At 32.1% G+C, this 14,513-nt stretch overlaps 2 protein-coding genes across 3 annotated transcripts; one reads left to right on the forward strand and one right to left on the reverse strand.

Moving 5' to 3' along the window:
- The first annotated feature begins 590 nt into the window (after positions 1-590).
- On the forward strand, positions 591-3,094 carry LOC129299669 (BEACH domain-containing protein C2-like). Its single transcript, XM_054938132.1, has 5 exons — positions 591-603; positions 755-1,045; positions 1,199-1,521; positions 1,957-2,079; positions 2,714-3,094. The coding sequence occupies exons 1-5, from the start codon at positions 591-593 to the stop codon at positions 2,789-2,791; spliced, it is 828 nt and encodes a 275-aa protein (XP_054794107.1). The 3' UTR covers positions 2,792-3,094.
- Positions 3,095-9,124: 6,030 nt separating this feature from the next.
- Positions 9,125-13,445, reverse strand: LOC129299668 (cytochrome P450 704C1-like). Of its 2 annotated transcripts, none has more exons than XM_054938130.1 (6): positions 12,991-13,445; positions 11,909-12,124; positions 11,532-11,819; positions 10,857-11,177; positions 10,433-10,636; positions 9,125-9,551 (listed from the first exon to the last, which is right to left on the reverse strand). In XM_054938130.1, the coding sequence occupies exons 1-6, from the start codon at positions 13,297-13,299 to the stop codon at positions 9,363-9,365; spliced, it is 1,527 nt and encodes a 508-aa protein (XP_054794105.1). In that variant the 5' UTR covers positions 13,300-13,445; the 3' UTR covers positions 9,125-9,362. The 2 variants fall into 2 exon arrangements, with proteins under 2 accessions (XP_054794105.1, XP_054794106.1); XM_054938131.1 differs by having other exon boundaries at positions 9,382-9,547.
- Positions 13,446-14,513: the final 1,068 nt, after the last annotated feature.

A 14,513-nucleotide genomic window follows, 5' to 3' on the forward strand; every position in this document is an offset into this window, starting at 1 on the left:
AAAATGTGATATGGGAGGATCTAAGATTTTTATTCCAGTGCAGAGGTTTCCAAAAGTTTGAAAAGGGGAATAACACTGTAATTACCTCACAGGCTCGTGAGGTGTGTGGGAGAAAGGACTATTAGGTAGATATATATTGAGGACTGATTTCAAATAAGGGTTTAAGGAAGAACATGAGTGTGGTGTGGGGGACTCTGGCCTCTCAAAAGGCTAGACCGTCCGCATTTTTCTGGTGTGTTTTTCATTGTAGCTTTTCTAATTAGACATACACTCTGGCGGAATGATTGTTCTACGAGTATATTGAGTAGAACTCTATATTTGATTAAAACAAAATACTTCCACAGACATTGTCTAAGCTCAATAACACGGGTTCTCAGTTTATGACCATTGTCTAACCTTATCCCCAACAGATAACTTTGTCTCAAGTACCACCTCATGTTCAAGAATGATCAGATTAATAAAATTGCCCATAAATTAGGTTTATATAGTTCTCCAACCGCATTAATTAGTATTAGCCCACTAACAAAAGGGATGGGAAAACACTAGATCAAGCATTTCAGATTTGGTATGTTTTTAACCAATAAAGTATGATGGTTGCAGCATGTAAGACCTTATTTGGAAACAACTATCTTTTCTTAATATGTGATTAACACTTTTCTGATTTTGTGAAAAAACCTTTGTACATTATTTAAGACATTTATTTTAATTTCTTTGTTATCTGACATTTATCCTGAATATTTTGGCTTCTTATTAGGTGGACATGCTGATAATAGCATTAAGCTGATATCCTCGGATGGAGCTAAAACCTTGGAAACAGCCTGTGCGCACAGTGCTCCTGTAACATGCCTTGGCCTTTCACTGGATAGCAAGTACCTGGTGACAGGATCCCGGGATACCACTGTAATACTATGGAGAATACATCGGGCACTTTTGTCTCGCTCAAGTGTGTCTGAACCTTCATCTGGGACAGGTACTCAGCCTTCGACGAGCAGTAATTCTTCATCAAACTTGTTGACAGAAAAGAATCGGAGGTGTCGTATTGAAGGTCCCATATATATACTTCGGGGGCACCATAGTGAATCCTCAGTTGTTGTGTCAGTTCAGATATAGGAATTGTTGTTTCATGTTCCCTTTCTTCGGATGTTCTGTTGCACTCTGTCAGAAGAGGACGTCTAATTAGAAGATTAGTGGTGTGAAGGCTCATATTGTCCGCCTTTCTCTGATGGTGTTGTTGTGACTTGGAACGAATCAGAGCATACTCTCAGCACCTTCACTCTTAATGGTGTTTTAATTGCTGAAACACAATTATCTTTCTCTAGCAGGATTAGTTGCATTGAAATTCCTGTTGATGGGAAGAGTGCCTTAATTGGAATTAATCCTCTAGAAAATGCTGGGGTCTATAATAATAGTTGGAATTTGAGCGATGATGATATTGATTCAGAATCAGGAAAAGCTCAAGAAAGCAATGGAATAAATGCTTCGTTGCCATCTATTTGCTTCCTGGATTTGCACACTCTGAAGGTAAAATATTAAGATGCATTAATTCAGATGTCAAAAGTAAACATCTTGATTTCTAATTCACACTACCCAGTTGCTTTATTTCGCATCAATTTCGAACTTGCGTTTATCCTAGAGTTCACACTAGAAATATTTTCTGCATATTCCTCGCTAAAGAAATTTTCTCAGGCAGAACTAACCCTCAATTCTTGCGTACTGCAGTTTCTTCCTTCCTTATATTTGTCTAGAACTAATCTTTATTTGTATCTTTCTCTTTGAATCAAGTGTGATAATTTTTATGTGGGCCATACATTGATTGTTAATTTCAGTATGACATAATAACCGTAAAATGAAACGACGAAATTTCATGGGCCGTCCTTTTCTGCAGGTCCCTTAATCTCAGTCCTGCCAGACTGTTTTACCTCGTTTCTAACCAATATGCCGTACTATTATTTGTAGGTATTTCATATATTAAAGCTGGGAAAAGGACAGGATATCACAGCTCTAGCTTTAAACAAGGATAACACAAATCTTTTGGTCTCAACTTTGGATAAACAGTTGATAATCTTCACTGATCCAGCTGTAGGTGAAATCATTCTTTGACTTTGTCCTTTTTTGTGTAGTTTGCAGTGCAAGGTGTCACGTTTTCTGCTCCATGTATTTTGTTTGAAGTAATAAACTTCCTTTATTTTCCTTCAAAATGCTTTAAAAAAAAAATTCCTAAATAACATGGGATGTTCATTTCTCAACAACGGAACCTACCTTTAAAGTTCATATAACTACACCAACAGGGGGTTGAGTTTATTGAAAGAGACTAGTTCCTCACAACTTGAAAGAACAAATCCCCATTGAGAGAGATAGGTATCCACATTCAGTGCATAACCGTGTTTGAATAGGATTGCATCTAACGAGAATATTTGTGAGCAAGAAAAAAAGGTTCATATAACTACCCCAAAGGGCACAGAATTAAACTCTGCAAAAATGCTTTTATCAGTTTAATATTTTTCTGTTAATCTTTAGAGTTTCACTTAATTTTCAATTTTTCTCTATGGTCAAAGTTTGTTATTGGGTAATGACGTACTCATGGAAGTTGGATGACAGGGCCTAAAACTTTAAATTTGAGTTATAACCTCTAAAATATGATATCTCCAACATATTTTTTAACTGAAGCTTGCTACATGCCATGGCTTGTAACTGAGCTAGTTCTTGCTTGCAGTTAAGCTTGAAAGTAGTTGATCAAATGCTGAAGCTGGGTTGGGAAGGTGATGGACTTACACCCCTCATAAAGTCATAGATTTTAGGGCATACAGAAGTAAATTACAGATATTTTATAGATAACAATTGTTAGGAATCGTGGTTTAAGGTTTTTGAGCTCTTGTTTGTAAGCATTTTTGGTTCCATCCCAGTGGTTCAGGGATGTCTTGTAATATATGTACTATCAGAGACAAGCGTTAGCCTTTAGTGATAGGTAAATTAGTTGCAAGTATAGTTCTCTCATTGCTCTCCCACATGTGCTCAAAATATTAGTGCATCACATTGATTGTTTTCCCTCATTTTTTTTATTATATTGAATGAAAATATGATGCGTTTCTTTCTTTGTTTTTCTTCTTCTGGGGCAATGCAGCTTCATTTAGATTTGAGATTGATTATTTTTTCGACGGATTTTTTTTTTCCTTTTTTTTTCACCTATATTTTCATTATGTATTGTGATCAATGAAATTTCAACGGTTTTTATATCTTATTTCGCTGGTTGTGTATAATCCGATTAGTCTCTGGTTAGAGACCACAATCAAGTCACATCAGTTTTCTAACAGACGGCTTCGCAACTTGGAAGTTGTCGGCTATTATCGTCATTGAGCGTATTATAGTTATAATCTCAAAAATAAATTGTCCCAAGAAAAGATATTGAACGTAACACGTCTTCACTAAATCTAGCATCATATTAAAACCAACGGGCTAAAGTGTTTTCTGCCAAATATTCAATCACTATTGCAAGCCTAAATCTAATTACACCATGTAACTGTGCTAGGTGAAAAACAGGAAAGTAATTAAACGAAATTGTTTTCTGTTTATTATATATATATATATATATATATATTATTCAATTATCCAGTATTATGGAAAACATGAGAGTATTATCACTGTCATCTAGATTAATCTGAATTTTCAGTGTGAGACTGTTGTTACTAACAGTGGCTTCATGGTTTTTTTTTTTTTAAATGATTTGGCATATTTATTAAACGATATTTCATATCTTAGGATTCGAGCTCAAATGGAGAAGTTGATTTAATTTCCTCAACTAATTTTCTCAACTAGTTAAACGAAGTATTCCTGGGTTATTAATATGATTATCATCATTAGTTCTATTTACCTTCAACTGGAGAAAAAAAGAAGTCATGCTGCTAATCACACAATTAATTATACCAATTTACCCAGTACTATCCATTAGACATACAAATCTCAACTCAACCATCACATGCCAAGTGCATTCTCCGTGCTAGTCCAACTTATTGGAGTTGGACTAATCCCAACTAAGTCCAAATACAAAAAAAAAAAAAAAAAACTCATATAACTAAGCTTAATCTTAATCTTAATATATTAAGCTTTTGAATTGAATATATGAATTGTTAGAAAATTTTTTATTTTTTTTTCATTTTTAATCCAATTTCAATTTTCACCTTAAAATTAATTATTTTTTTGGATAAACAAAATTAATTATTGTTATTATTAAGAAATATACAATATACCTTTTGAGACACTTCAAAAATATGAAAGACTCTAATTCTTTAAGGAAAACTGTGGGACTTAAAATTTAAAAATCAGTATTGAAATACGTTTTTAAGATTATTTTAAGGTGCTTTATCGATTACAAATGATAGAAATATCACAATAGAGATATTTTTGAACTTTAAGAATATTTCTATAATAGTAAACTCAAATATACATATAATCTGATAGTAAAAAATGTAGGAAGTCTTAAGAAATTTATATATTGTGTATAAAAAATATATTATGCTGGGTCGGCCTAATTAAACTCGAATATAAAAAATTACAATTTCTCTAAACATGACCTTCAAATTTGTTAGGCCAATCTAAATTATCGAGTCTAGTTTTACTGGCTGCAGTTTTAAGTTATATAACATTTTCTTCATTAGCTCTGCTCATAACATGATAAGAATGGAAATCATTTCTGGGCTTAAATAGATGCAAAATATAGATCCGTGGATAAATAAACAAAAATGACTTCAGAACGTTACAAAACTTTGAGGGTAAGCCAGCAAGAACTTACAAAAGATAGAGAGACGTGGAGCAATTGAACATGTAAATTCTTAATCAAATTCACTAAGGTCACATTTGGCATATTATAGATTAGTTTTTTAATAAATTGAAATTTGAAAAAAGAATGATTAAGAGTGCCAGCTGCACTAATATTTCATTCTTCTAATAAATAGTGCAAGCTCCATCAGCTTTTTTTTTTGGGTGTAAAATCATACCTAAAGTTCAACACATTTTAAATTGATTCTGCAGCCCGATAGAATTATACATAAATAAAGTCCAATGTATTCTAAATTCATTCTGTAGCCCCAAACTTCTTATACGCAAATATATATTTTTTTTTGTGAAAAGACTCATTTACCCATCGTTTTAAAAAATAACATCGATCGCAAACTTTATATAATGAATGAATATGGTGCCAGAAACATAGGCCAGGGGGTGCAACATTTTTATAATTAATAATTTAAAAATAATTTTTTTAAATAAAGCATGTACATACATTGCAATTGTATCCTGCATGACTTTATATTCTAGAATTGTTGAACAATAATCTCATTATTGATGCTAAGAAAAATATATTTTTTTAATATAAATCACTAAACAATTATTCATCAATAAATCTCTCATACAATTCTGCAACTAATTTTTCACAAAGTTTATAATAGAATAGGCTCTTTCTTTTGTTACTGTGGCAACCAGTAATATCATTACTAACTTCAAGAGAATACAAACTAAGAGATAAACTATATATCTTCTTGTTTTCACTAATTTTTTTGTAGGATTACTAATTCCTTTTAATGATGCAAATTTAGTATTGCTTCACATATCATGCAATAAAACTCACATGAATAAAACTTGATAAATTCAATTAACCTTTCCTTACCAAAAGTTGAGAATGAATTTGTTGGATTCAAACAAAACATGCAAAGGAGCAATTGTGTATTTGTTTGAATGAAACAATCATTTAGTTCTTAAAGTTGTATATTCACAACAGTATAAAATAATTTAACTCAATAAAGATGATCAACTGAGATTGGTTGAGATTTACTTCCACAATGCAATCTCCCTTTAGACAAAAAAAAAAAAAAAAGCATCTTCCATGTTAGAACTATTAATGACATGCTTATTGTAAAATAAAGTAACTTCTTCTAAAAGAAACTCCCATCCACTATTCCTCAAAGTTTATTGTCACTCTTTTGTGATGTTTACTAAGTTTATTACGTTGATAATATCTTGATCCTTCATTTGCAATGCCTATGACAACTCATGTGAGATACCTAAGATATTTTTCATTAAATGTAGGGTAAATGCAAAATAAAAAAAATCCTCCAACAAGCATAAAATACCATTGGTTTCCTCTCTTTGACCTGCATTTGATCCAAATTCTTTTATAATTTCAAGAATATCAATTATAGCAAAAAATGTCAATTTCAAGGTAAACAATTGTGCATAATGTGAGCTCCAATGAGTATACCACTTCTTTTAAAACCAATTTCTTTATTTAAGCCTTGTCCATTAGAAATTTCACCTATGTCCAATGCCTTTCTAACATTTTTTATTTATTTTTCACGAAACAAATCACGTCATACACAAGATCCCCAAACAACATTTGTTACAGTATTCACTAAATTGAAAAGAGAGGCAACTTGAATATGATTTTTTTTTTCAAACGCAAGTAATGTAAACTATAGCTGAGGAGCAAAGCAATGCATATAAAATACAAACAAATTCTCCCTCGTGATTAAACTTTTGAGATCACTAAATTTACCTTGCATATTACTAGAACCATTATAACCATGTCCACGTATTCTTGATATATTTAGCCCAAAGTTGCGTAACAATTCATGAACTTTTATTTTTAATGATAGAGCAATAGTCTCCTTAACATATACTATGCTCAGATGATGTTCAACAAGACATTCATTTTTATCAACATAATGCAAAGCAACAACCATTTGCTCCTTATTTGATACATTTTGTGACTCATCAACAATAATGACAAATAGTCCATCTCCAAGATTACAAATAATAGCATTAGTGGTTTCAATTGCAGCAGCCGTAATAATATTTGTTTGAATTTCATGAGAAGTCAATCGGCTATTTTCAGGAGCACTTTCCAAAATAACTTGATTGATTGATTCATTATGGTTAGTGAAAAACCTAAGAAGTTCACAAAATTACTAATCCTTACTTTAACAAAAAGTAGAGACAATTGATTGATGCATTCAAATGTCTTTAATGTAAGTCATGAACTTGTTTAGATTGCTTAAAAATTGCAACTTCAATACATTGATTTTGATTCATTAAATCTTGATACTTTTTCCAAGCAATATCATGAGCACATTTAGAACCTTCAAAATGGGATGTGAGCTTTCCGTTTTTTTTTTATTCCAATTTGTAAATCCTTTGTCCCAAATACTCACTACCTAATTGCTTTCCATGGTCGAGCTTAAAAAGGTAATAACATAAGCAAAACACAACATCTTTTTTAATACTGTACTCTAACCAATTGCCTAATTCTTTAAAGCAAGAAAGACAAAATCTTTTCATAGAATTTCGAATTTTTCTTTAAAAAAAATTATGTTGAGCAAATTGACATGATCTTTTTTGCAAATATGCTCTATGTACTTATCTTGGACATTAGGATGAGAAGATGAAATTCTAATTTTTTTTTTCTAAATCTAATGGCAAATCTTTTAAATTAATTTCATTTTGTTAGTGTTGTTGTTGGCTATTTGATTCACAAGCTCTTGATGAAAATTGTCCTTCATTCTATGGTAATTTCCTTTCTTAAAAATCTCTCCATTTTCTCTTTAATACCTAGAAACTTTCAAATTACTAAACAAAAAAAAAATTCTAAGAGTATTTAAGCATTAAAAAAGATAACACAAATAACATGTGGTATATTGATTTTATTAAGTAATTTATCAAAAAGGGGACCACAGACAAAGAAGGGACTACACATTCATATAATCAGATTCAATGGTGGAAGATTCCAAGCCCTAAACAAAAGACAAAACTAAATATTATAAATATTTTTTTATTTTAAAATGAAAGATGACAAAGTACTAAAATAAGAATGGCAGCGTTCAATCAGTGAAAGTTCTTTCTTTATCTCCTCTTTCTAATTCTTTATCTCCCTCTCTCTCTCTTGACTCTTCCATTAGCAGTTTAGCAGCGTAAGTGGTCGGTGGGTTGGCTTGTTGGGTGTTCAGCTTCAACAGTTCTTTTTCTTCTCTTTCCATGGTGAGGTACTGAACGGCAGATGCAGAACGAACAGCGACTTCGCTCTCTCTCTCTCTCTCTCTCACACCCTTCTATTAGTTATCATGAGGTTAGTTTTTCTCTTAATCCTAAAAAGATTATAATATTAGTTTATCTTATAATAAATTTATTTTTAATAAAAATAAAATTAGTGTTTGGGTTTAATGAATTTAAACCTTTGGATTTAATTTTTTTGGGCTTTAGCTGAATATATTTAAAAATATTTTTAAAATCCCAATATCTTTAAAGTTAGGTAAAATGGTGTCAAATATTTAAACTAAACGTGTACAATATAGTGAAACATATGAACCCTCATAAGGCTGCATTTGCCCCCTGACCTGTGCACAATGCTGCCCCTAGTGGTTAATATCTGGACCTTATTATATTTTTTATATATATTCTATTATTTATACACCTGAGAAAATATATTATTAACTAAATCAGATAAGCTTTATATAATGAACGGATATTAAATTGTTAATATATAGATCTTATCTTATTAATATACGAACATCTTATTATATATATAATTAAAAAATTTATATATTTTAAATGAGGGACAAATGAATATTTTTACAAAAAAAAAAATATTTACATGTAACACCTTTGACCCTCTAAAATCAATTTAAAATATATTAGATATTAGATTCCAATTTCTTCGATGGACCCCTTAAGTACGATTCGCCCTTTTTCGTTTTCTATTTTCCTTTCGAAAATCGGCTTTTTGCTTTGTCCCTCCCAATTTCGAGTTTTGGGGGAAAATCTCTCTTTCAACTTGAGAAATGGGGGCCATCATTAAGGACATGACCTATTAGGATCTAGGCATGGCACATTCTATCCTATGCACATGCAGAGATTATTTTCTTGAAAAAAATCAAATCAAAGCCTTTATGTAATTTTCTGAGCCCTTTGTCATTATTCTGTTCTTAAATACATGAGAGGCCACCTTATATTACTCTTGACCTGAGGGATACCTGAACAAAACAAATAATAATAATAATAATAATAATAATAATAAACAAAAGGCAAATTAACACTTGACTTTTATATCTATCTATATACACCAATACCATATACAAGATCAACGCTTCAACACTCTAAGAATGCATCGCATGAACACAACTAACAACATTATTCATACATGAATATATCACATTGTATAGTTTATGCTGTTTTATGAACTAATGTGTTGAGAGATGCACATATTTTGTTATAAGCACACCTGACAAGATTGTTCATTGTATATATAACCAACCTTACTTAATAGAATAAGATTTTACAGTAACTGTTGTTGGAGAGTTTATACTGTTTCAGAAACTCATCCGCTAATAGATGTGTCTGTGGAAGGCTCGGACATGGAGACCTCCATCAATGTGAAGATTTATCATCGTCTTGTAAGTCACAACTTTGTTATCATCATTCAATTCAAAGCGGAAACAGCCAACGAGTACTGCAGAGAATATCTTCATCTGTCTATAAGCAAACTCTTTTCCTAGACAAATTCGTGGACCTGCCTTCACGTCATCCCAGATTCAATTTTTTAAGTTCTTTTTGGAGAAAATAAATAATAAATATTTACTCCAGAATTATTTCAAATTTATTGATTGTCTTTAAAGCAATATAAACGACCGTATCAAGTAGAATCAAACTTCTTTAAAGCAATAGTGTTAATTTATTATAAAATTTTTCAACACACACAACAATGGCTATGCAGATCAAATGCACGTGGAACATACTTTTTATTGTCCTATGATTAGAAGGCTTTTTTATTTTTCTTAGAAAATCTGAATATACTTTTTATTTACAAATGTTCTCATTGAGCGACTTCAAAATTTACTAAATTTAATAAGGTCGCTATTATTTTATAAACTAATGCATGTTTAAATCAAAATGAATTTATTTTAAGAAAATAACTCTCGGGTCTCACACAAGCAATATAAATACAGAAAAGTCTTATTAAATCACAAAATAACTTTGAAGTCACACGTCCTTTTCTCAAGTTATTAATTTGTCATATTGAAATTTTCAATTATTAAAGGCTTGTTGTTGTTGTTGTTATTGAAATTTTCAATTATTGTTAGATAATTGTTAATTAGTGAAGTTGTTCAGTTGACAACTAAACAAAAATAATTAACAAATATTCAAGAATAATTGATAACTTGAATAAAAGATATGGCAATTCAAAGAAATTTTATTCCATGAGACCTTTTTGTATTTAGATTGCTTGTGTGATACACCTGAGAGTGATTTTCCCATTTATTTTTAGCCTAATTTTCATTGTGATAGACGGTGGTGTGATTTATCCCTTTTTTTTTTTTAAAAAAAAGCAATTTCAGAGGACAAGTTTAATTAAAGGTAAGAAAGCAATGTCAAATTCCACAAACGCAAATCTAACCTGAAAAGCTGTAAACTTGAAATGGCTCTCTGGCATGAAAACGTTATTCTCATCAAGCCATCTCTCTGGTCTGTATTCCTCTGCATCATCTCCCCATATAAATTTCATCCGACCCATTGCATAAGGTTGGTATGCTACAGTATCTCCTTTGTTCACACTATATCCATCTGGCAATGTATCATCTGAAAAACACATCTTTGCGTCCTGCATCCAAAAAAACAAAAGTTTTGAGGGGAATAAACGAGAATATAAGAAAGAAATCATTATTTAAATGGGTTAAATGACAATTTGGCACTTATACTATTAAGTCTAGGAGTGTCTAAGACCCTAAACTCATTTTTGGTATAATGTTTCCCTTCCATACTCACATAATCTTTTAAAAGTTCTGTAACTTAAATGAGACGCATCTTCTAAAAAGCCTTACCACTGGAACTGCAGGATACAGTCTGAGAGTTTCAGTAATTGCTGCATGGAGATAATTCATCTTTTCAAGAGCTTCATCTGTCAGGCTTAAAACAAACTCTGTGGGGCTGCTCATTTCTTTTCTATTTGTTACCTCTTTCACTTCTTTTGCAACTTTTTCTTGTACAGCAGGATGCTTGCATAGCACGTAAATGAACCAAGCAAGTGTAGCAGCTGAAGTGTCTTTGCCAGCAATAACAAAGTTGAGAATTATATCTCTTAAGTATGTTGTTTCAAATTCATCTGTCTGCAGAAACCTCGAGAGAATGTCTCCTCTTTTGTTCTGCATAATTCATGCCAAAAAAAAAAAAATGTATGCAGCATATGAACTTCTTGGTCAAAAACATTACAATACTGGTTATCAAAAAACAACATTACAAGATTATAATAAAATTATTCATGAACCATCACTGATTAGCTTTAACCTGAAGTCATCCATGACATGGTTTCATAACCTCTTAACCCAAGTAGTCATGAGTTTGATCCTTATCAACTTATCATCTTAATAATTAACATTAAACCTCAGCACAGTATATGACAAGATGATTCTTTGCCTGCACTTTGAGCTTGATGGGCTTTCATGTGAGGGTGTGTCAGGAGAACAAACAACACAACTTGCAAGTAGTAGTAGACTTACAGCAGAATCCTTTGTTGTCTGCAACTGCTGAATTCTGGATTTAATTAGCTTGAATACAAAATCATTTAAAATTTTAGTATTCTTTCTTAAGCAGGCCTCTGAACCAATATTCAGAAATTTCTTTAATCTCCAGAACACATCAACATAACGGAAGAGGGTTGTTGCACTTGAAGTATCAAAAGCATCGGCAAACTTGCTCCCTTCTTCATTTGAAGCACACATGCTGCCTAGTTCAGTTCCAAATGCAACTTGGAATATTGAATCCAGAGTTGATTTCATAAGTAGGTCCTGTAAAAGTTATCAGAATATTTTAACATGTAAACCCCCAGTAGAGGAAGATACTGTGATAGTATATTTAAGAGAATAGATTTGCCCACCTGAATTTCCAATATCTGATTACAAGTTGCAGCCTCGGACACTTTATTTGCTAGTTTTGCTGCATTTTTCCTGAAAATTTCAATACTATACTCTTTCAGCATTCTTGTTGAGAATTCATGGCTTGATATTTTCCTCTGTTGGCGCCATTTTTCACCATCAACGGCGAAAATCCCATCACCAAGCAAGTCCTTCAATTTGTTGTAGTTGTACGGTCCCTGCGCAAAATCTTCAAGCAATAAAGTTGATGCCATCAAGCCAGACTTATCCACCTGAACTGATAATAAACTTTCACTCTTAATTTTTTTTTTTTTCAAAACAAAATAGTTTTATCCCATTAACGCCTACCAGCCAGCTTTGTCCTCCTTATAATAAGTTCTAGAAATATCTGTTTAACCTCATTTCAGCCATTCTCCAGATAAACTACTTTGCCAATGGAAAAGCAAGTTTTATATGTGATGACCACAGGCCGAGCATCTGTCTCCAAAAATTCATGCACACGCAGGGATTTTGAAGAGACACTGGCATGCTCTGTCTCAATGGATTTGTATCCTAATGGCATGTAAGCTTCCGGAGGTCACGGGTTTAATCCCACTTATAACCTCAGGCTAATAGTGCCTGTCCCTCTAATTTGGGAAAGAAAAAAAGAAGAAGAAGAAGCTGCCGGGAAGTTCAGCTATGTTCTGTCTCAATGCCCTCCAAACAGTCATTCCGATTGATTTTATCCCTTCACTATTCATGCTGTGATATGGAGAGAGATTAAGTGAGATCATTTTAGAAAAGCTTGCACAATTTTGATATCAGCAATTCGTTTCACAACTATAATTTTTCGAATCATTTGGAAAATTTTAGCCCTAGGACGAATGAATTTGAAGAGTCTATAGGAAGACAGTGGGCCTCACCTAGAAGCCGTGCAAGTATTTTGATGAGACAAAACTATTTGCAGGCGTTTTTATTCAAAATAACGATTCGATCGAAACTACTGATAATTAAAACTACTCAATCTTAGCATCAGAAACGCAAATGTACGTCTATCTACGAATCCCAGAAGTAAAACCCGAAGCGAATTTCTATTTACAATTACCTTTCCGAAATTGTCGAAATTGGTTTTCAGAATGTACTCGACATTGAGTGGGTCAGAAGTGTAAATCTCATTCCCAAAAGGGGTTAGCAACCTGTAGGTCCTGTACTTGCCAGCGAGATCAGTCATGTAATGGTGGAGCCTGTTGAAGTTGAGAAGCTGGTTGAAGATGGTACCCGCAACAGGATGGTACTTCTTCTTCCTTTGGTTTTTGTTCAATCGTCTGGAGAGAAAATGGAGCGCCAAGAGGGTTGAGATTACAGAGAAGGCTGTGAAGAAATAAGGGCATGACAGAAAATCCATGGTTGTCATGGCAATCGAATTGACGAAGAAGAAGCAAAACGAGGTAGTCAACAGTTCGTGACACGAGACAATCAGAATTTCAACCAGTCGACTTTGTATCTACTTTTGTGTCAACTAACTTTCACTCCGATGGATGAGAAGCGCCAAGTAGAGAAAGTCAATGTGCCGCGTGAAGCACGCACTTTTGTAATCTTATTTATAAGGTTTTTGAGCAAAAAATGTTCGACCTCATTTACAAGCACTTATCAATTATCAGTATTTTTTATATATATTTATTTTTATTAAATATTTTGAATAAAAATGTTAGTAATAAAATTTAAAAGTATTAATTAGGAATAAAGGTGAAAGTTTATTAAGTTTTAAGATAAAATTAATAAAATTTAAATTTTTTTAATGAAATTATAGAGTTATTGAACTATAAATATCAACAAGTGAGATATAGAGTTACTGAACTCACAGAATCTTGTTGTGAGATGCAGAGAGTTGTGTTTTGGTTTTAATAAGACTGTTCACATTTTCACCAAATCATGAATTATTTTGATGTTCTTGTAAAGAGCAGCTTCACATCCAATGGTAAGAAACCTCTTAAATATCTAGAAAGGATCAATGTGACTACGATAAACACAAAGGCATTTGAATTATCAATCTCACCCATCAACTCATGTTGGATTTTAATACTATAAATATCAACAAGTGAGATATAGAGTAGCTGAACTCAAAGAATCTTGTTGTGAAATGCAGAGAGTTGTGTTTTAGTTTTAACAAGACCGTTCACATTTTACAAAATTATGAATTATTTTGATGTTCTTGTAAAGAGCAGCTTCAGATCTAATGTTAAGAAACCTCTTAGAGTTTCTAGAAAGGATCAACATGACGACCATAAACACAAGCATTTGAATCATCAAAGGCCTCCATGAATTCGCTTCCCTCTTTGCTTGTTCCTTCCAAGCATTGCAATTCCACTCTAAATCCCACTTTGAATATGGAGTTCAAAGTGCATCTCATTAGCACCTCCTATATATGAAACAATACATCCAAAATAAACCAATTAAATAAGCAAACACCTATACTCATAATAGTGTACCTTTTAAGAGATTTTTTTTAATAAAAGAATTTTTTTTCATAAATTTTATTTTTTTATATATAGATAGACATCTGTTATTTTTCAATCTTTCTATTTCTATTTTAAATTTATGGTAAATATATTTTTATTTTATCTTTTT

Source organism: Prosopis cineraria, unplaced genomic scaffold, assembly GCF_029017545.1.
Source record: "Prosopis cineraria cultivar Desert tree isolate PC_DT_omini unplaced genomic scaffold, ASM2901754v1 PC1252, whole genome shotgun sequence".
NCBI classification, from domain to species: Eukaryota; Viridiplantae; Streptophyta; class Magnoliopsida; order Fabales; family Fabaceae; genus Prosopis; species Prosopis cineraria.